Source organism: Abramis brama (assembly GCF_963993115.1).
Source record: "Abramis brama genome assembly, chromosome: 2".
Classification (NCBI taxonomy): Eukaryota; Metazoa; Chordata; class Actinopteri; order Cypriniformes; family Leuciscidae; genus Abramis; species Abramis brama.
In genome coordinates this window covers 3,925,692-3,947,239 of record NC_139964.1, presented here as the reverse complement: position 1 = coordinate 3,947,239, position 21,548 = coordinate 3,925,692, and the positions used below count along the sequence as shown (strand labels likewise).

Sequence of the window (21,548 nt, the reverse complement as noted above, 5' to 3'; positions counted from 1 at the left end):
CTTCCATTTTAATGGTTTAATTGAATTTCAATAATTTATTAATGGAAATGTATACATTTCTATATCTAACAACAGTTTATTTAAAGTTTAAGAAAATGTAAATTTTTAGGGCTCTATGAAATCCCTTAAATGTTTTCATACATTTTTATTTTGCTGGATTCCATTATAATGGTTTTAATTAAGTTTTAATAATAAATAAGCATGTATAATTTATTGAATTTATAAAACTTAAACAATTTAATAAAAAAAATCCAATAATGAATTCCTTGTTGGAATTCTGTGTTGCCTTTTTTAATTTCTCTGGATTTATGATTTAATACAAATATATTATTAGAAATTAAGGCATAAAAATGAAAAGCAAATAACTAGCACATAATTAGTGCTGTCTCAAGACCAACCAGTTCTAATATCAGTAAAATCTCATAATATTTGACACCCGCTTCAACACTCTTCATCATCTATGACATTTTCATAAACATGAATAACTGGAATGAAAAATAAAGTCTCTCCACATGAAGCTGAAGTTTCGCCGGTATGATTTTCTGCGTTCAGTTTGACAAAACTTAAGTGTGACGCTGTCTTCTGCTAGTCGGCTAGCCAATTAGAGAGTCTTACTACGAATAATCTGTGGCTCATGAATATTTAATAAGTTATGGGACTTGACATGTGATCTAATTAATATTCATAAGCCATCATAATAGAGGCAGTTGGAAGTTCTGTATAAATCTGTGTGGTGTTTGCGGAGGGTGTCGTCGTACCTGGGAATGCCGGGCGGCAGAGCGGGCGGCACGCGGGCGGGGCGGGATGGCACCTGAGGGGGCGGAGCCAGCGGGTCCAGAGCGCCACTCCCGAACGCATTAGTGCCGGCTGGAGGCGGGCCGTGCCTGTACGGCACCGGAGGAGCCCCGAACGCAGGCGAGGGGTTCAGGGGCGGCGCGGCCGGTGGGCCGGAGGTGGAGCCGCGCACCGCAGGGGGCCGGCCTGGGGGCGGAGCCACGCCTGACGACGGCTTTCGCTGAGACGGGGGACTGACGGAGACAGAGAAACACTTCCGTTAGTACTAGAACAGTCACGTGATTCATTAGATCTGACATATACGTGGTTAATTCGATAAAAACATGAAAAGTTAAGGCAAGGTTTCCTAAAATCATAAAACCCTGATTTGACACATGAATTACTGATGCTTGTACACTACCAGTCAAAAGTTTTGGATCGGTAAGATTTTTGATGTTTTTAAAAGAAGTCTCTTCTGCTCACCTGTGGCTGTGGTTATTTGATTAAAAAAAAATGCAAATGATGAATATAAAGTTCAAAAGAACAGCATTTATCTGAAATGGAAAGCTTTTGTAACATTAAACACTACCGTTCACAGGGATTAAAGTGAAAAAAATTCTTCTGACTGAATTTTTTTTTAGGCCAAGTCATATTCCTTTAACTTTTTAAATAGTCGAGACCAATAGCGTTTTAAGGGGAGATGTTTTAAACCGCTTTAATATTGCCAGTAGGCGTATTTTAAAAGCTATTTTAATCTATGAAAACCAGGCAGGGAGCATACTAATATAATTATAATTTGCCTATATATATATATATATATATATATATAGGCAAATTATAACACGTTTACACAAAATTTGTTAACACACAAGTAAGTTACTTTTCCCCTCTACTTAACATAAATTGTAAGAATATGACTAATAGTAAAGACTAGTACTAATAAATAAACATTGGCCTATGCTAAAGCTATTAAATAGCAGTCCCAAACTAGTTTTTGTTAATACAATGTTGGTATGAGCCACTACAGTCATTTAAAAATATAAAAAATAATACAAAGAAAAATAGTGGCATTTTGGGGTTAATATGGAAACGACAGTTACGATGGTGAATACACAATATTAACAATAACTGTTAATGAAACATGGAAACTGCTCCTGGTGAATAGAATGAAAATCATCCCTGCATTAATTTTATTTCGGGTAATTTACAACGTAACGGCGTTGCATGCTCGTAGTTTCTTTTGCACTTGATCAGTGAGGCGATACACCGGCACATTTGCGCGTGCAATTGAGTGTGCGCTACGAGAACAGGATAACGACTGATAGGACAAGAAAGTCCGTTTTTCTGAGGTGAAAAACTTTATTTCAGCGTACACTTATGTCACTGCCTGCCTGGTAGTTCCTATTGTGCTGGGTTTTCTGAAGTATTCATGATTCGCCTCTCATAACATAACATGCTCTAAACACGCACGCATGCAGAGTAGAGGAGGAGGGGCGGGGGCGCGGGGAGCAAGGATCACAGCGCAAAATTGAACAATATATCGATGCGATATGGTCTAATTCCATATCGCATTTAAAAAATATATCGCCCTATATATCGCCCAGCCCTACCTGCATTATAAGTGTGTCACTGAAATATAGTTTTCCCTCAGCGCTCAGCTGTAGCCTGACATGCACTTTCCGTGAGCGGTAATTGAAAACCCGGAGTGGATCATGAGCGAAGTGATTACAGCCCAGCTAACACAGTACGTTGTGACGACGTCGTCAGTTAGTCGTCATTTGGTCAGCGTGACATTACTTTATGACAACGTTGTGAGGACGTCGTGGTAAAGTTCCATTTTTTAGAATCTTGGCTAACGTTCCAGAAACGTTGTGGGCACGTCCTCAAAAGACGTCGCTAGTTTATCCCATGGAGAACGTTGTAGAGACGTGGTCAACTGGTCACCAGATAACTTAATAAAATCTTTGATGAATTAAGTAAATGTTCCATATAATATCCAAATGGCATAGTATCACTAGGATAATATTTGTAATGCATTTATTTATATAATTGAAATTATCTGGAAAGTTACCAGGAGACCAGTGGACCACGTCTCTACAACGTTCTCCATGGGATAAACCAGCGACGTCTTTTGAGGACGTGCCCACAACGTTTCTGGAACGTTTGCCAAGATTCTAAAAAATGGAACTTTACCACGACGTCCTCACAACGTTGTCATAACGTTGTATATAATTGTTATTATTGCTATTATTATTATTATTATTATTATTATTATTATTAAGGAGGTTGGGTGTTCGTAAAAACAACAATAAAAAAAAAAATCTTTAAACTGAACTTCAAACTTGAAGAACTTCAAAATGAGTTTTAAATTCATGAGATTTGTATTTATGTAATGTGTTAATTCTAGATGTTTATTTATGTAAATGCTGCGTGACTGACGTGTTTTATGAGCGTGCGGGTTAGCTTTCAAACCCTGGAGCGGCGCAGAGTTGCCATGGAAACGGCGCAGCGACATGCCTGATAAGCAGCAAAGCTCCCTCTCTTGCTGTTGTTTTCATTGCTTTCAGGTGAGTTTAGTCTCTAAAATCACACACATAATATACACAACTGTTCCTGACACTTTTCTTACGTGGTATTGACACACATCTGTTGAATATTTACTTTATAGAAATGGTTTAGTGTCTTCAAAAAAGTCCGTTAGCATCTCAACCGTTTTCAGAAGAGGTACTGCTAACGTAGGCTAACTAACCTAGCTCTTGTTTACAAACGTTTGGGCTTATAATCACATCTTTGTGTAGATAAGAGGTTATGATAGTTTTGTAAAGGCTTTGCTGGCAGTTCAATGGGTGATTGGAAGTTGACTAATTTATTTAAACTGATATTTAACATAAATGTATGTGCTGTTAATCGATGACGTCACTGAATTTTCAGCATCATTTCTCCAGTCTTCAGTGACATGATCCATCAGAAATCACTCTAATATGATTTGATGCTCAATACATTTTTCTGATTATTATCTAATATGTTGAAAACAGTTATGCTGTTTCATGGTTTTGTGTACACTACAATTCAAATGTTAGGGGTCAGTAAGATTTTGGAAGACATTAATAGCAAGAATGGATTAATAATGGATAAATGTTTCTTGAGCATCAAATCATCATATTATACTGATTTCTGAAGGATCATGTGACACTGAAGACTGGAGTAATGATGCTGAAAATTCAGCTTTGATCACAGGAATAAATTAGATTTTAAAATACATTAAAATAGAAAACAGCTATTTTACATTTTAATGATATTCACAATATTGCTGTTTTTACTGTATTTTCGAAAAACTGCATTAAAAGCCGTAGATTAGCAACATTAATAAAGTACTCCTCTGTTTTAGCTACCTTAAGAAGGACGATGAGGTGACAGTGCAGCTCGGGATAAGGAAGAGGAGGAGGAGGAGGAATACGTAAGTTAGACAACAGAGATCATCCTCCTCTCCTTGTCTCAAAAGACCCTGCCCTCCGCTGGTGGGGTAAGAAAGAAACTCTTCCTCTTCTCCCACAGCTCTCCATCATCTCCTTCTGCCTCCTCAACACTGTCTGAAAGAGCGGTTTCCACAGCTGGGACGCAGTCATCATGCTCATTTTCATGAACAAAAAACTCTTTATGTATATTTTGGTGGGCGAAATAATACAGGAAAAATGCTAGACATCTGTATTGTTCCTTTTACATATCTTTACTCTTTATGAACGATATGTTTTTGTTTTTTTTGTTTTTTTTATTAGTCTTCAGAGAAGCTCAAGGACTATAGACTTTGATAATTGTCGCATTGTTCAGGTTTAGCTACTGGTAGTGAAGCAATGAAGCACATCACCACCAGACATTTGTAGCAGGAGCCTCATAGGACACTAGAGGAAACAATTGAACCTATTTCTGCAAATAAAAGTAATTATAAAGAAAATTTTGAATCTTTTCATTTCTTTTTTTAAGGTCTTTATTGTTTTTCCGCGAGCAGTTATAGTGAGCAGTATCAATAAGAATAGCAAACACTTTTTTTCAGTAAAAAGAATAAAACATTTTAATAGTTGGTTACATTATTCATTGATTATGTTTTTTGCTTAATTAATTGATGTTACATTTATGTACTCATTACTTGTTAACATGGTTAAAAAATCGTTAATGTTCAAAATGTATTGGCTTAGTTTGTACAAAGAAACACTGAATAAATGCTGATTAATAAATTAATGCAGTGTGGTTTTGGGGCATTTTTCTATTTAGAATTTAATAGGGGTTTGTATTGGTTTCCATTATCTGTATTGATCCCTAAATGTATTAACAGAAAACTACACAATTCCCTATTAGAATTTATAAGGTTTTACAGAGAATGAAATGTTTGAATTTATCAGTTCTATGTGGATTTCAAAGTTACGATCAAGAACATCTTAATTCCCAGGACTAAAGGTGAGAAGTATATTAAAAATAAATGCGGACGTGGTATTTTGGTCGTTAGGAAGTACCAGCCACGTTCCAGCGACGTACCACTATAACGTCGCCACGACGAATACAGGAATCACAAAGTTACGTTGCTGGAACGTTATGTGGCACGTCGCTACGACGAATATGGTCCGGTCCGGTTACGTCTTCACAACGTAACTGTGTTAGCTGGGAGAGTGCTTAGAGTGGAGAGAGGAACGTGCTTTTGCTCCACTCCAGGCTTTGATCACATCCCCCTCAGCAGGGTGAATACACCTCGTCTTTCCTTAATTTAAGACCTATTCAAACTAAAATTAAGATATTTATTACACTATTTGACAAATGAAAGCCTATTTACGGCCTTAAAATAATGAAAAGTGAATTTAAGACTTTAAGGACAGACTGGAACCCTGCAATTGACGGAAATCCGTCATAGACTTGCTGCAATTAACGGAAATCCGTCGTAGCGACGGAGAACTTTAATCCCTGCGTTCACAAGTTTGGGGTAGTAAGAATTTTTATTTTATTTTTTTGGGGAAAGAAATAAAAGAAATCAATACCTTTATTCATCAAGGATGCACTAAATTGATCAAAAGTTACAGTAAAGACATTCATAATGTTACAAAAGACTCTATTTCAAATAAATGCTGTTCTTTTGCTGACTTTCTATTCATCAAAGAATCCTGAAAAAATTGTACACAACTGTTTTCAACACTGATAATAATCATAAATGTTTCTTGAGCATCAAATCCTCATATTAGACTGATTTCTGAAGGATCATGTGACACTGAAGACTGGAGTAATGATGCTGAACATTCAGCTTTGATCACAGGAATAAATTACACTTCACTGTATATTCACATAGAAAACAGCTGATTTGAATGGTCATATTTGTCATGTTTTTCTTTGTCACGTTTCAGAGACTTCTTTTTAAAAACATTAAAAATCTTACCGATCCAAAACTTTTGACTGGTAGTGCACCAGCATCAGTAATTCATGTGTCAAATCAGGGTTTTATGATTTTAGGAAACCTTGCCTTAACTTTTCATGTTTTTATCTCATGAACTGATTGTGAGTGTTAGTACCTGGGGTCGGTGTGTATCCAGGTGTCGTCCACCGGAGGCGGGACCGGTGCGGATATGGTGCTGGTGCTGATGTCCCCGATGATGAGCAGCGCCTCTTTGAGCGCGTGATACATGCGCAGCATCTCGTCTCGTCGCTGCGCCTGATCCGCCGACTCCTCCATCAGACTGTTCTGATCGCCGGACGAGTACAGGTACGCCAGCAGCTCCGAGTGGATGAACTCCTTCGCCTGACACACACACACACACACACACACACACACACACACACACACACACACCGGCTCAGTCCAGCTTCAACAAACACCTGGAGGCTCTGAACAAACTGAACACAGCTGGTGGCGCTAGAGGCTTCCAGGTAGAGATCGCAAAACTACAATAGAATTAATAAATCTCCAAACTAAACTACAGTGGGAAAAAAACTCAAGAATCAATAAGATAAAAAAAAAAATATATATATATATTTTTAATTTCTTTTTTTTAATAATATATATATATATATATTATATCACTTCTGTGATTGACAGCTGATTAAAGTGAATAAGACATGTGATCAGTGTAAGATGATGGCGTAAGCCCCGCCCACACTTACGCTGTTGATCATCAGGTGCATGATGGCCTTGGGCATCAGGTCTCGGATGCTCTTGTTGACGATGCCGATGTAGGAGTCCACCAGGTTTCGGATGGTCTCCACCTGCCGCTCCAGCTGAGGGTCCATGGAGAGAGAGTCGGCTGCCACACCGTCCCCGTTCTCCACCTGGGAAACAGACTAGAGTCAGCGCTGAGAGTCTGGAGAGATTCAGGAGAGAAGCACTGAGACTGATGTGCGTTTGAGACTCAGGTGAGACACAGCTGAGGAGAGACTCAGGTAAGACGAGACACAGGTGAGATGACACACAGGTGAGACAAGACTCAGGTGAGACGAGACTCAGGTGAGGAGAGACTCAGGTGAGACACAGGTGAGGAGAGACTCAGGTGAGACACAGGTGAGGAGAGACTCAGGTAAGACTCAGGTGAGGAGAAACTCAGGTAAGACTCAGGTGAGGAGATACTCGGGTGAGACACAGGTGAGGAGAGACTCGGGTAAGACTCAGGTGAGGAGAAACTCAGGTAAGACTCAGGTGAGGAGAGACTCAGGTGAGACACAGGTGAGGAGAGACTCAGGTAAGACTCAGGTGAGGAGATACTCGGGTGAGACACAGGTGAGGAGAGACTCAGGTAAGACTCAGGTGAGACGAGACTCAGGGTGAGACTCAGGTGAGATGAGACTCAGGGGAGATGAGACTCAGGATGAGACTCAGGTGAGACGAGACACAGGTGAGACGAGACACAGGTGAAACGAGACTCAGGGTGAGACGAGACACGGGTGAGACGAGACTCAGGTGAAACGAGACTCAGGGTGAGACTCAGGTGAGACGAGACACAGGTGAGACAAGACACAGGTGAGACGAGACTCAGGTGAGACGGGACACAGGTGAGACGAGACACAGGTGAAACGAGACTCAGGGTGAGACGAGACACAGGTGAGACGAGAGATGAGACGAGACTCAGGGTGAGACGAGACACAGGTGAGACACAGGGTGAGACGAGACACAGGTGAGACGAGAAATGAGACGAGACTCAGGGTGAGACTCAGGTGAGGAGAGACTCGGGTGAGACAGAGGTGAGGAGAGACTCAGGTAAGACTCAGGTGAGACGAGACACGGGTGAGACGAGACTCAGGGTGAGACTCAGGTGAGACGAGACTCAGGTGAGACGAGACACAGGTGAGACGAGACACAGGTGAGACGAGACACAGGTGAGACGAGACTCAGGTGAGACGAGACACAGGTGAGACGAGACACAGGTGAGACGAGACACAGGTGAAACTAGACTCAGGGTGAGACTCAGGTGAAACGAGACTCAAGAGTGAGACGAGACACAGGTGAGACGAGAGATGAGACGAGACTCAGGGTGAGACTCAGGTGAGGAGAGACTCGGGTGAGACACAGGTGAGGAGAGACTCAGGTGAGACGAGACACAGGTGAGACGAGACACGGGTGAAACGAGACTCAGGGTGAGACTCAGGTGAGACGAGACACAGGTGAGACAAGACACAGGTGAGACAAGACACGGGTGAGACGAGACTCAGGTGAAAAGAGACTCAGGTGAAAAGAGACTCAGGGTGAGACTCAGGTGAGACGAGACACAGGTGAGACAAGACACAGGTGAGACGAGACACGGGTGAGACTCAGGTGAAACGAGACTCAGGGTGAGACGAGACACAGGTAAGATGAGACTCGGTAAGACACAGGCGAGACAGGGTGAGCTGAGACTCAGGTAAGACTCGGGTGGGACGAGACTCCGGCAAGACACAGATGAGACAGGGTGACGAGACTCAGGTAAGACAGGGGAGGCAGGTGAGACACAGGGTGAGGGGAGACTCAGGGTGAGGGGAGACTCAGGTAAGACACAGGTGAGACGAGACACAGGTGAGACGAGACACAGGTGAGACGAGACACAGGTGAGACGAGACACAGGTGAGACGAGACACAGGTGAGACGAGACACGGGTGAGACGAGACCCGGGTGAGACGAGACACGGGTGAGACGAGACACGGGTGAGACGAGACTCAGGTGAAACGAGACTCAGGGTGAGACGAGACACAGGTGAGACGAGAGATGAGACGAGACTCAGGGTGAGACGAGACACAGGTGAGACGAGAAATGAGACGAGACTCAGGGTGAGACTCAGGTGAGGAGAGACTCGGGTGAGACACAGGTGAGGAGAGACTCAGGTAAGACTCAGGTGAGACGAGACTCAGGTGAGACGAGACACGGGTGAGACGAGACACGGGTGAGACGAGACACGGGTGAGACAAGACTCAGGTGAAACGAGACTCAGGTGAAACGAGACTCAGGGTGAGACGAGACACAGGTGAGACGAGAGATGAGACGAGACTCAGGGTGAGACTCAGGTGAGGAGAGACTCGGGTGAGACACAGGTGAGGAGAGACTCAGGTAAGACTCAGGTGAGATGAGACTCAGGTGAGACGAGACACAGGTGAGAAGAGACACGGGTGAAACGAGACTCAGGGTGAGACTCAGGTGAGACGAGACACAGGTGAGACAAGACACAGGTGAGACAAGACACGGGTGAGACGAGACACGGGTGAGACTCAGGTGAGACGAGACACAGGTGAGACAAGACACAGGTGAGACAAGACATAGGTGAGACGAGACACAGGTAAGATGAGACTCGGTAAGACACAGGCGAGACAGGGTGAGCTGAGACTCAGGTAAGACTCGGGTGGGACGAGACTCCGGCAAGACACAGATGAGACAGGGTGACGAGACTCAGGTAAGACAGGGGAGGCAGGTGAGACACAGGGTGAGGGGAGACTCAGGGTGAGGGGAGACTCAGGTAAGACACAGGTGAGACGAGACTCAGGTGAGACGAGACACAGGTGAGACGAGACACAGGTGAGACGAGACACAGGTGAGACGAGACACGGGTGAGACGAGACACGGGTGAGACGAGACCCGGGTGAGACGAGACACGGGTGAGACGAGACACGGGTGAGACGAGACACGGGTGAAACGAGACTCAGGGTGAGACGAGACACAGGTGAGACGAGAGATGAGACGAGACTCAGGGTGAGACGAGACACAGGTGAGACACAGGGTGAGACGAGACACAGGTGAGACGAGAAATGAGACGAGACTCAGGGTGAGACTCAGGTGAGGAGAGACTCGGGTGAGACACAGGTGAGGAGAGACTCAGGTAAGACTCAGGTGAGACGAGACTCAGGTGAGACGAGACACGGGTGAGACGAGACACGGGTGAGACGAGACACGGGTGAGACGAGACTCAGGTGAAACGAGACTCAGGGGAAACGAGACTCAGGGTGAGACGAGACACAGGTGAGACGAGAGATGAGACGAGACTCAGGGTGAGACTCAGGTGAGGAGAGACTCGGGTGAGACACAGGTGAGGAGAGACTCAGGTAAGACTCAGGTGAGATGAGACTCAGGTGAGACGAGACACAGGTGAGAAGAGACACAGGTGAAACGAGACTCAGGGTGAGACTCAGGTGAGACGAGACACAGGTGAGACAAGACACGGGTGAGACGAGACATGGGTGAGACTCAGGTGAGACGAGACACAGGTGAGACAAGACACAGGTGAGACAAGACACAGGTGAGACGAGACACAGGTGAGACAAGACACAGGTGAGACAAGACACAGGTGAGACAAGACACGGGTGAGACAAGACACGGGTGAGACTCAGGTGAAACGAGACTCAGGGTGAGACGAGACACAGGTAAGATGAGACTCGGTAAGACACAGGCGAGACAGGGTGAGCTGAGACTCAGGTAAGACTCAGGTAAGACTCGGGTGGGACGAGACTCCGGCAAGACACAGATGAGACAGGGTGACGAGACTCAGGTAAGACAGGGGAGGCAGGTGAGACACAGGGTGAGGGGAGACTCAGGGTGAGGGGAGACTCAGGTAAGACACAGGTGAGACGAGACTCAGGTGAGACGAGACACAGGTGAGACGAGACACAGGTGAAACGAGACTCAGGGTGAGACTCAGGTGAGACGAGACACAGGTGAGACAAGACACGGGTGAGACGAGACATGGGTGAGACTCAGGTGAGACAAGACACGGGTGAGACAAGACACGGGTGAGACTCAGGTGAAACGAGACTCAGGGTGAGACGAGACACAGGTAAGATGAGACTCGGTAAGACACAGGCGAGACAGGGTGAGCTGAGACTCAGGTAAGACTCAGGTAAGACTCGGGTGGGACGAGACTCCGGCAAGACACAGATGAGACAGGGTGACGAGACTCAGGTAAGACAGGGGAGGCAGGTGAGACACAGGGTGAGGGGAGACTCAGGGTGAGGGGAGACTCAGGTAAGACACAGGTGAGACGAGACACAGGTGAGACGAGACACAGGTAGGACAGGGGAGACAGGTGAAACTCAGGGTCAGACTGTGACCTGGTCTTTCTCCGGATAGACTCCCGCCCGCAGGAACGAGGCCTTCCAGCTGTCCACATCTTCCTGAGTGTCGCAGGCCAGCTCGATCTGACGCAGGTCTTTATACACATTCCTGAAATCACAACATCACACATATGAAACCAGATTCATGACTGATTTGTAACTAAGGCTACGTTCACACTGTCAGTCCAAATCCAATTATTTGTGTATTCGATTGGAATCTGATCTAAAATTATTGATGTCCACACTGTGTATCGCAACTGTTCAGATCCGATTTGTGTGTCCGTGCAGCTCTTCAGTTTTCTGGAATATCTGCATTGGTTTCTATGGCAATGACGTTGTGTCGGTAGGTTTAAATGCACACATATGCGTAATAATTGACCCACACTCGGATGAAGAGGTGTGAACCGAGCACAAACATAAACTCAGTCGCACCTCTGCTCGGTGTTGAAGATGGCAAAGGTGTGTTTGGTGGACATGAACCCTTTCTCAACGTCTCGCAGCTTCAGGTTATCCAGAGGCAGCATGTACTTCTTCTCTTTCTCCTGGAAAACACAAACACACACAGGGATTATTTTCACCAAACATGAAGAATAAACATCTAAACACACATTCACACACTCTGGGCCCTATTTTAACAATCTAAGCTCATGGTCTAAAGCGCAGGGCACAAGTTCACTTATGGCGTGTCCAAATCCACTTTTGCTAGTTTAACGACGGGAAAAATGGTCGGTGCTCCCGGCGCATGGTCTAAAAGGGTTGTCTCTATTCTCATAATGAGTAATGGGTGTGTTTTGGGATTTACGTGCATTAAACCAATCAGAGTCTCATCTCCCATTCCCTTTAAATTCCAGTTGCGCTCGTGCCATGGCAGATTCGCTATTTACATGACGGAATTTGATAGTGGAAAGACCGAACGCGTCTCCAGAGCACAAACGGATCCGCTCGTGCGCGAGGTAAAAGTGCGCAAGCAGAACATCTACGGGACAAGCCGGATTCACCATATCTTTATGTACACAATAATAATCTTTTACATTGTAATCCCTTTATTTTAAATATTTGGCATGTTTGTATGGTGCTGTGCCCTGTGTGTGTAATAAGCAGAGTGTATGCGCGTGTTGGACCTGCCTATAGGCACACATTACTAACGCGCTCTTTAAGTAACAAAAATAATACAGCGCCATTGACTTTAGAGCAGGTTTCAGTCGGTCAATGACTCAGTCTATTTCTGTTCCTCAAAATAGCAACGCGCCAACAATGCGCCAGAACACACACCTCGTTCTCAGACCAGCAGCCCATGGGCGCATAAATGGGCGCAAATGCATTTGCTATTTAAACAACGTGGCGCAGGACGTAAAAATGACTGAAACTAGCAAAAAACACTTGCGTCGCGCTTGACACTCACACACACTCACTCACTCACTCACTCACTCACTCACTCACTCACTCACTCACTCACTCACTCACTCACTCACTCACTCACTCAACTCACTCAACTCACTCACTCAACTCACTCACTCACTCACTCACTCACTCACTCACTCACTCACTCACACACACTCACTCACACACACTCACTCACACACACTCACTCACCTCCTCATCCTTGTACCAGGACAGGGACTCTGCGGTCAGGATGAACCAGTAGTCTTTGGACCCGCCCTTCATGATGCTGATGTTGATGGTCAGCCAACCGCGTCGGATCACCTGAAGCGAGGGGAGGGAATATGATAATGAGGAGAAAGAACGGACCAATCGTCAGCCGGTTGAGTGTGTGTGGATGATGATGTTGTACCTGGTTGGGCATCGCCCTCTTCTTACTGACCGCCGCGCTCCGCTGCTGGGCGCTGAAACACACTGCTGTTAGACTGAATCAGGGTCAAAGGTCATTAGGTGTCAGAGGTCAACAGGGGTCAGAGGTCACTCACTTGGCAAAACCGATGAAGTCCTCGTGGTTGGTGTTGATGTAGGAGAGCTCGATGTCGATCAGCAGCATCACCTGCGACACACACATAAATACATAAACATAAATAAATAAACAAATAAATATATATTAATGTTATATAACGAAATTAAGCAGTAAATAACCGGAGGAAGGTTTCTGAACACACACACCTGGTCTTTAGTTTTGCTCTCTCTCTCTCTGACGTATGTGGTGACGATTCTCTCCGTCTCTTCTCTCAGCTGAGGATACGAGTTCAACTACGACACAAACACACACTGAGAGCGGCAGCAGGAACACACACATCATTACTGTCTCCAGAAAGACTTTATCAAGACGTCAAATAAACACGGATGAGTAGGACTGCATGCAGACCATGTGTGTTTAACCAAACACTGACGGCGAATGTGACTGTGTGTGATTAGTAAATATAATCCCTACAAAGCAAAAACAAACACAAGCTGAGCTCATCCACCACAGACAAACACTGAACTTTACAGGGACTGGATTTGATTGGTTATAGGATCTGTCAATCAAAGGAGGTTCGGTTACAGGACTGGATTTGATTGGTTAAGGGATCTGTCAATCAAAGGAGGTTTGGTTACAGGACTGGATTTGATTGGTTATAGGATCTGTCAATCAAAGGAGGTTTGGTTACAGGACTGTATTTGGTTGGTTAAGGGATCTGTCAATCAAAGCAGGGTTGCGTTCAGCCCCGACAAAACGTTGCACAACGTTTTTTAAACAGAAACGGTGATGCGTTGAACACACTGTTCTGATGACACAAGAGTTGCAACAATGGCAGCTGAGAAGGCCATTCTTTGTGTTCTTTGTGAAGAATTTTCGGAGCCTGATGAAATCGGTATAAATATGTGTTTAATACTACAAAATATGCCCGATGTTACAGTTACTGCACTTGCCACCCAGAACAAAAGAGAACATCCCAATCGAGTGAAGGGATTGCTGAAACTGAAGCACACATCTTACCTAATTCAGACTAAAACACATCTATTTAGCCTCACATACTGACTTTATTTGTAGTTCATACTGTTTTAATGCCCTGTATTTTCTTTCTCGTTTTTAGGAAAAGCACTTAATTACCATTGTTTATTTCTATACCAAATGTCATACACGCAATGAAGCTAAAAATATAAACAACTACATCACTATGTTGATATCCTATATTTTTACAATAAAACTTATGACAAACATGTCTTCTAATATCCTCAGTTGTTGCGTATACCGAGCTGCACATAGACAGTGGAGCTGCATCGAACACATTTGTAAATTACTTTCCTTGAACCCATTGTGCGAGTTCACTTTAATACCGCGTGCTTTATATACATGTTGCTGCTGATTGGACTGCAGTTCTGACACACCCACCAAACAAGAGAAAACGTATCTCAAACCCCGTTGCACACCGGTGCACGCCGTTTCCAGGAAACATGACGTTCAACCGGGAAACCGTAGCAAAACGTTGCGCACCGTTTTGAACTTGAACGTGCCCCATGTTCAGTTATAGGACTGGATTTGATTGGTTAAGGGATCTGTCAATCAAAGCAGGTTCAGTTATAGGACTGGATTTGATTGGTTAAGGGATCTGTCAATCAAAGGAGGTTCGGTTACAGGACTGGATTTGATTGGTGAAGGGATCTGTCAATCAAAGGAGGTTCAGTTATAGGACTGGATTTGATTGGTTAAGGGATCTGTCAATCAAAGTAGGTTCGGTTACAGGACTGGATTTGACTGGTTACGGGATCTGCCAGAAACGGTCATGTTTTACCTTCTCAGTGCACTTGAGGATGAGCGTGGCGAGTTCAGACACCACCAGGTCTACACACTTGAGACACGGCTCCTTCAGTTTAACAATCTGCTTTTTCACTATGGCCTCAAAGGCCAGGTCAGGGGTGAACAGCCCCGTCCTGGAGGATCATGGGACAGCGCAGGTGTTATTTGGGGGGATAATTAAGGGCACAATATTGGGAAAAGTGGACGGGTGGATGAAAACACAAGCACATCACTTCATTCATTCTGTACGTCCACGTTCCTAAAGGTGACGCGCGTCTTTTCTGGAACCGCAGCACTTTAACCTGCTAGTCGCGGTTTGCTAACACTATTCGAGTGTAAACACAACATTTACGGGACCGTTCATGTCAGATTGTATGGCTGATGTGAAATGTAATTTACAAGCCGAGCAGCTTTCGTTATTTCTTTATTGAAGTAGTCAGTCAGTCAGCCTGAAGCAGCGTGGCTAGCGTGTTTTTGCTTTGCGGAGCGGTTAGCGTGACATGCTCAGGCGTCTCTCGTGTCTACCTTCAGTGTGCACTGCCTGACCGTATTGATGAGCTCCTGGATGACCAGGTCAATGCATTTGAGGCACGGCTCCTTCAGCTTGATCAGCTGCTTTTTCACGATGGCCTCGAAGGCCATGTCAGGGGTGAACAGCCCCGTCCTGAGGTCACACACACACACACACACAGGGTCAAACACAGTAAAACCATGCTGATCTGTGTGCAACGATACAGACACAGCATGTCCGATTACAGAAATCATGACTCTAATGAGTGTTTGTTGAGTTGGTCAAAAATCAGCATTAAGTGCATGTTGAATATGTGTGGTGTATCTGTGCTCTTCGGTCTTCGATTTTTGACCGAAAATGTTACGTTTTCTTTTTTTACTTCATTGGAGTGGTACAAAACTTGGTAAAAGTTTGCTATGTGAACACACAAAAAAAATCATGGACATCATTTGAAAAGGTTAAATGGTCTTGTAAATAACAGTCACACTTGTGCTCCTCACGATTGAGCGCACTGGAAATGAATGAGACGAATGTCCTCTAGTGGAAGCGTTTGGTACTGCAGCCGAACTAAATCTGACTGAAAGCTCATTTTCTGAGATATCAACCTCAAATTTGTAACACAACTTGTTTAGATTTATGACTGATTTTCTTGCAGTTGAGTAAAATGTGTTTTTGAAAATATATATTTCATCCAAAAAATTTAAATAGTATTTTTGTGCATTTTTAATAACATTAAACGTAAAATTCTGTAACTTTTTTAAAAATTTGATTTCTTAAAACTTTTTTCACTTCAGCAATGATCTGCCAAGTGTCCTCTTTAAAAAGATCAAACTTAAGTCTGTGCTCTACAGCGTTCAAGATTTACGAGTCATATACGAGAAATACAGTGTAAATATAATTTAGTAGCATTAAACCCCCTAAAAATACAAAATATAAATAAATAAAAAACATTGAATAAAATTCATTTCATTGAAAGAAAAAAAAAAATCAGTCATTTTTGACCGACACGCGAAGAGCACCAGAGAGTTGAATAGTTCTAATGTTAAAGAGGTTAAAGTTGTGATGAAAGCGGACTAAACGATCCAGCATGTGTGAAATAGGAGTTTAATAACTGAATGAATGATGCTCCTGAAACGAGTGCATGTGTCCGTGTGTTCTTGCCTGACTCCATGAATGTTCTTGATGGCGTAACTGATCTCTCTCCTCAACTCCTTCTCATCAAACTCCATCTAAACACACACACACACACGTTTATCTACTGTGTTATGAGATTAAAAGGAAATGTTTGGCTGAAAATGTAACTTCTACCATTATGTCAGAGCTGCACGACTCTGGATGAAGTCAGAATCATGATTTTTTGGTTTAAAATAGAGATCATGCTTCTGTATAGACAACTAAACACGTGATTTACTAGAGGTTCAGACAAAATGTTAATCGCTGCAGTTTATTTTAAAATGTTTAACTTGTTTAAATTATGTGTTTTTTAATCGGGTTGAGTGAATTATTCAATGACTCACTCATAAACGCTTCACTTGTTTAATTACTGGATGAATCAGCGTTTTTGATCGAATCTCTTGAATTAATGATTAAATGACTAATTAATTTTTTAACAGTCACTTGTCACAACCTACTGGTGTAATTATGTTACTTTCAAAAGGTGATTTGCTCTATTTTTGATTTGCTATACACATCAGTGTTTATATCCGAACTATAAACTTTCATCTCAATACTTCGGTGATAATTAGAGATGCACGATTACAATTTTCGAGGCTGATTTCCGATTTTGACCTGCCGATACCGATTTTAGCCGCTTCCGATTTAATTTTTTCTGACCACTTTACAGCACACACAAACATTTATTTTGTTCATTATCTTTTCTTTATTAGAAAATTTTACATTTTGCATAGAACATTTTTTGAACAGATAATCGCTATAAAATTGAACTATATAAATTACTCCTGGTGTGGGAAATTCACACACATCTAAAGTGGCAGTGTTATGGAAGAACCATTTCCTTCTTTTCATATCTATTATCCAACTAAACAATTTGAAATATTTAGCAAACTAAACTTCTTTATGAAAACAGGAAATGGCAATAAATTAATATATATATATATATATATATATATATATATATATATATATATATATATATATATATATATATTAATATAATAATACATGTGTGTGTGTATATATATATATATATATATATATATATATATATATATATATATATATATATATATATATATATATATATATATATATATATATATACACACATACACACAAATATAGCCTTGCAGTATAAAGATATTTCTATATTTTCTGTCTAGTTTACTTTATTTATTTTTTATAATCATAACCATAGTTGCGACCAAAACTGAATAATTAAAACAAGTTTAAATGGGTAAATCTTCTACAAATATTTTTGAATCTTCTTTTTTGACATACTCCAGTTCTTGTTAAAACACACTAGACATGCTTATTCTGTGGCAGAAATATTGATACTATGAAAAGGCTGTTTGAGTTTAATATCTACACATGACAACGGCTCTCTCTGGATCTGAACACAGATCTGAATGTTCACTGTGATTCTGTCAAAGGGTGAACAGGCAGAGCCGAATCTCTGTCATTTAGGATCGTGTGAATCGATATCGCCATCTTTTAACGATTAATCGTGCAGCTCTACAAAATATGCTGCAGGTTTGACATTATTATTTCAATCAGAACACAAGTTGATTTGATAAAAAAAATGGAGATCCATTAACTCAGCCAGTGAGACTCCAGAGAAACTGAACATAAAGTCAAACCTAGAGACTAAACGAGGCTGACGTACCTTAACGAGCTCGAAAGGGAAGCGCTCGTGGAAGATGCGGTTGATTCGCGCTCCGCCGGAGAGTTCAAGCGTGTCCACCTGATCGCCAGAGCCCTCGATCCGCTTCTCGAAGTCCACGCCGAACTGCTGCACCATCCTACACACACACACACACACACACACACACACACGTAGTGTATTTCAATGCATTTTCAAGAGTATTTCAATGCATGTGGTCTCTTCTATTCACACTCATTTTTGTCCTTAAAGGTTTGGGTGATAAGGAACTAGGGTTTGGTATCGTTCGAATGTTAACGATTCAGATTCTGCTTATCCTGTCCGATTCTCAGCGATTCTAATTCTCCTCGCAAAACATTTCATTGTGGCTGAAAACTATGAACACTTACACAATAAACTTTTGTCTATATGGTTTTAAAATACCATAGCAAAAAACAACTATATACATTTCAAGCATTATTAAAGACAAGTAAACACTCAGGAATTAAAAAAGAACAAATAAATTAGCAATCACACAAATAAATGCAACTGAACAAAGACACGCTTGAAATAAACAGTGTTTTAAGATTGTCAGGTATTCAAATATAGAAACTAATCAAATGTAAAAAAAAAATAACACTGCATTTTATAAATAAAATATACATTAAAAATATAGTTACAAAATGTATTCAGTTATGAACAGTGAGTGAATGTTCTCTTAGACTTTTTTATTTAATGCTATTATAGAGACGGCAGGAATATTAGTGTTATTATAGAGCAGGAATATTAGTGTTATTATAGAGACGGCAGGAATATTAGTGTTATTATAGAGACGGCAGGAATATTAGTGTTATTATAGAGACGGCAGGAATATTAGTGTTATTATAGAGACGGCAGGAATATTAGTGTTATTATAGAGACGGCAGGAATATTAGTGTTATTATAGAGCAGGAATATTAGTGTTATTATAGCAGGAATATTAGTGTTATTATAGAGCAGGAATATTAGTGTTATTATAGAGCAGGAATATTAGTGTTATTATAGAGCAGGAATATTAGTGTTATTATAGAGCAGGAATATTAGTGTTATTATAGAGACGGCAGGAATATTAGTGTTATTATGGAGCGGGAATATTAGTGTTATTATAGAGACGGCAGGAATATTAGTGTTATTATAGAGCAGGAATATTAGGCTGCTGTCACTTTAAGAGCTGCACGGATCCAATATACTGATACACACACGTTTTCTTCCTCAACTGTTTATGTTCACTTAAGATGTAACGGACTGTGTTTACGGGGATATTTTGACATATTTTTGTGTGTAAATTCAGTAAATTCAGTATCGCGCACCACTATTGAGTATGAAAAGCGGCTTTCTGTGTGCGCACTTTAGAAAACAGTGCATGAATCTTCTTGAGCTTGAATGGTTTAAAATCACATTAAAATGCACACAAAGGAATCAATAAGAGGAATGAATTCTGGAACCGGTTCTCCACAGCCAACCCTCCACAGAACAGCATCACAGTATGTAATATGATCATCTTAGTAAAACTGCAGAGTGTGTTGTTAGTGTGTTGGTGTCTCACTGCAGCAGAGCTTTGGTTTTGCGTGCGGGATCGTCCGGTTTGAAGTTCTTGTACTCGTCCACCTCTTTCTCCAGGGACAGCAGCTGACTCTGCAGTTTACTGCGCAGCGCCGGCAGGGTGTCCCGGATGTGGTTCGTCAGTTGCTGGAAAGAGTTGATAGAAACGGGACAAATCCAAACAGTGTGTTTAAAGGGGAGGTTGATTATGATTTGACTTTTCTAGCTTTAGTTAGTGTGTAATGTTGCTGTTCGAGCATAAACAACATCTGCAAAGTTACAACACTCAAAGCTCAAAGCAAAGGGAGATATTTGCTTAAAAAAAAATGCTTTTTAAGGACGACAACAAGCTTCTTCACGGCTTAGTGACATCACTAACCCTAACATTTACATAAACCCCGCCCCCGAACACGATTTATAGATTATCATGACAGAATATGCTAATCAATGACTAGAAGATAACTCCACATCAGCTACATAAATTCACCAACTAACCATTCAGAAATGTTGCCTACATGTTGTCACTTCTAGAGTCTCTCCATCTTTGTCTGACTCCAATTTGAACATAAAAGACTAAAAGTTTTAGAAATTTTCAGTGCATGTGTGAGATAATCAGAGCTGCTAACACACACACACATTCCTGTACATCTATCTTTATGAGGACATTCATTGACACAATGCAATCTCTAGCCGCTTACCCTAACCTTACCCATCACAACTGAGTGCCTAACCCGACCCCTGACCCTAAACCGACCCTTAACCTCATTATAACCTTATCCCTAAAACCAAGTCTTGACCCTCAAACACTTTAAAGGCTCTCAGAAACTGAGGACCGGCCCACATGTCCTCACTTTACTCTCTCTGTCCTCACTCCACTGGTCCAACACTCAAACTGGTCCTCACAAAGATAGTTGTACAAGTACACACACACATACAAGCTGTTGAAGCTCCGCCCCCTGTGCCGGGAGCAGCAGCTCATTTGCATTTAAAGGGACACACACAAAACGGCGCATTTTTGCTCACCCCCAAAAAGTGTCAACTTTAACATGCTATATAAAAATATCTGTGGGGTATTTTGAGCTAAAACTTCACACACACACTCTGGGGACATCAGAGACTTATTTTACATCTTGTGAAAAGGTCATTATACCACCCCTTTAAAGGAGCAGTTCAAACGTGCGGGTGTTTGCACCTGGTTGAGTGTTTTCTGCAGGTACGGCGTGCCCATGCGCTCCGCTAAGTGTCTGTACGCCGGGTGGGACAGGAAGAACTTTCTCTCGGCAGCCAGAGCCGCTCGGATGTCCTTTCTGCCGTCGATGTCCTTCTGACTGCGGTTCACCACACCAATATAACCTAGAAACACACACAGACCCGCATCACTGATAACAGAACATGCATGTGTGCATCACTAGCGATGCGTCAATGCAAAGTTGACTTTAAAACTGAAACAAGGAGAATCACAACACTACAAACTTTGACTTTCAAGCAAAAAAGTAATTTAAAATCAGAGAAAAACACAAGACTGTGAACTTGACGGCTTTCAAATATTGTATTTTAAGAGCGCAGAGAGATCGACATTCACTGGAGTGGGTGGAGCTAAA

The 21,548-nt window shown here is 42.3% G+C and overlaps 1 protein-coding gene across 2 annotated transcripts in view; it reads right to left on the bottom strand.

Annotated features, from left to right (window-relative positions):
- The window catches only part of dnm2b (dynamin 2b), a 30,289-nt gene that overhangs the window by 1,827 nt on the left and 6,914 nt on the right, over nucleotides 1-21,548 (bottom strand). The window contains exons 7-20 of one of the 2 annotated variants that reach the window (XM_084105963.1): nucleotides 21,140-21,300; nucleotides 19,952-20,094; nucleotides 18,391-18,526; nucleotides 16,710-16,777; nucleotides 15,563-15,701; nucleotides 13,423-13,509; nucleotides 13,236-13,306; nucleotides 13,103-13,154; nucleotides 12,904-13,014; nucleotides 11,743-11,852; nucleotides 11,308-11,419; nucleotides 6,913-7,077; nucleotides 6,324-6,550; nucleotides 759-1,028 (exon numbers count right to left, since the gene is read on the bottom strand). In XM_084105963.1, coding sequence (XP_083962089.1) covers nucleotides 759-1,028; nucleotides 6,324-6,550; nucleotides 6,913-7,077; nucleotides 11,308-11,419; nucleotides 11,743-11,852; nucleotides 12,904-13,014; nucleotides 13,103-13,154; nucleotides 13,236-13,306; nucleotides 13,423-13,509; nucleotides 15,563-15,701; nucleotides 16,710-16,777; nucleotides 18,391-18,526; nucleotides 19,952-20,094; nucleotides 21,140-21,300 — 1,852 coding nt within the window. Of the gene's footprint in view, nucleotides 1-758; nucleotides 1,029-6,323; nucleotides 6,551-6,912; nucleotides 7,078-11,307; nucleotides 11,420-11,742; nucleotides 11,853-12,903; nucleotides 13,015-13,102; nucleotides 13,155-13,235; nucleotides 13,307-13,422; nucleotides 13,510-15,032; nucleotides 15,172-15,562; nucleotides 15,702-16,709; nucleotides 16,778-18,390; nucleotides 18,527-19,951; nucleotides 20,095-21,139; nucleotides 21,301-21,548 lie in introns of both variants that reach the window. The other variant, XM_084105964.1, reaches the window with a different exon arrangement.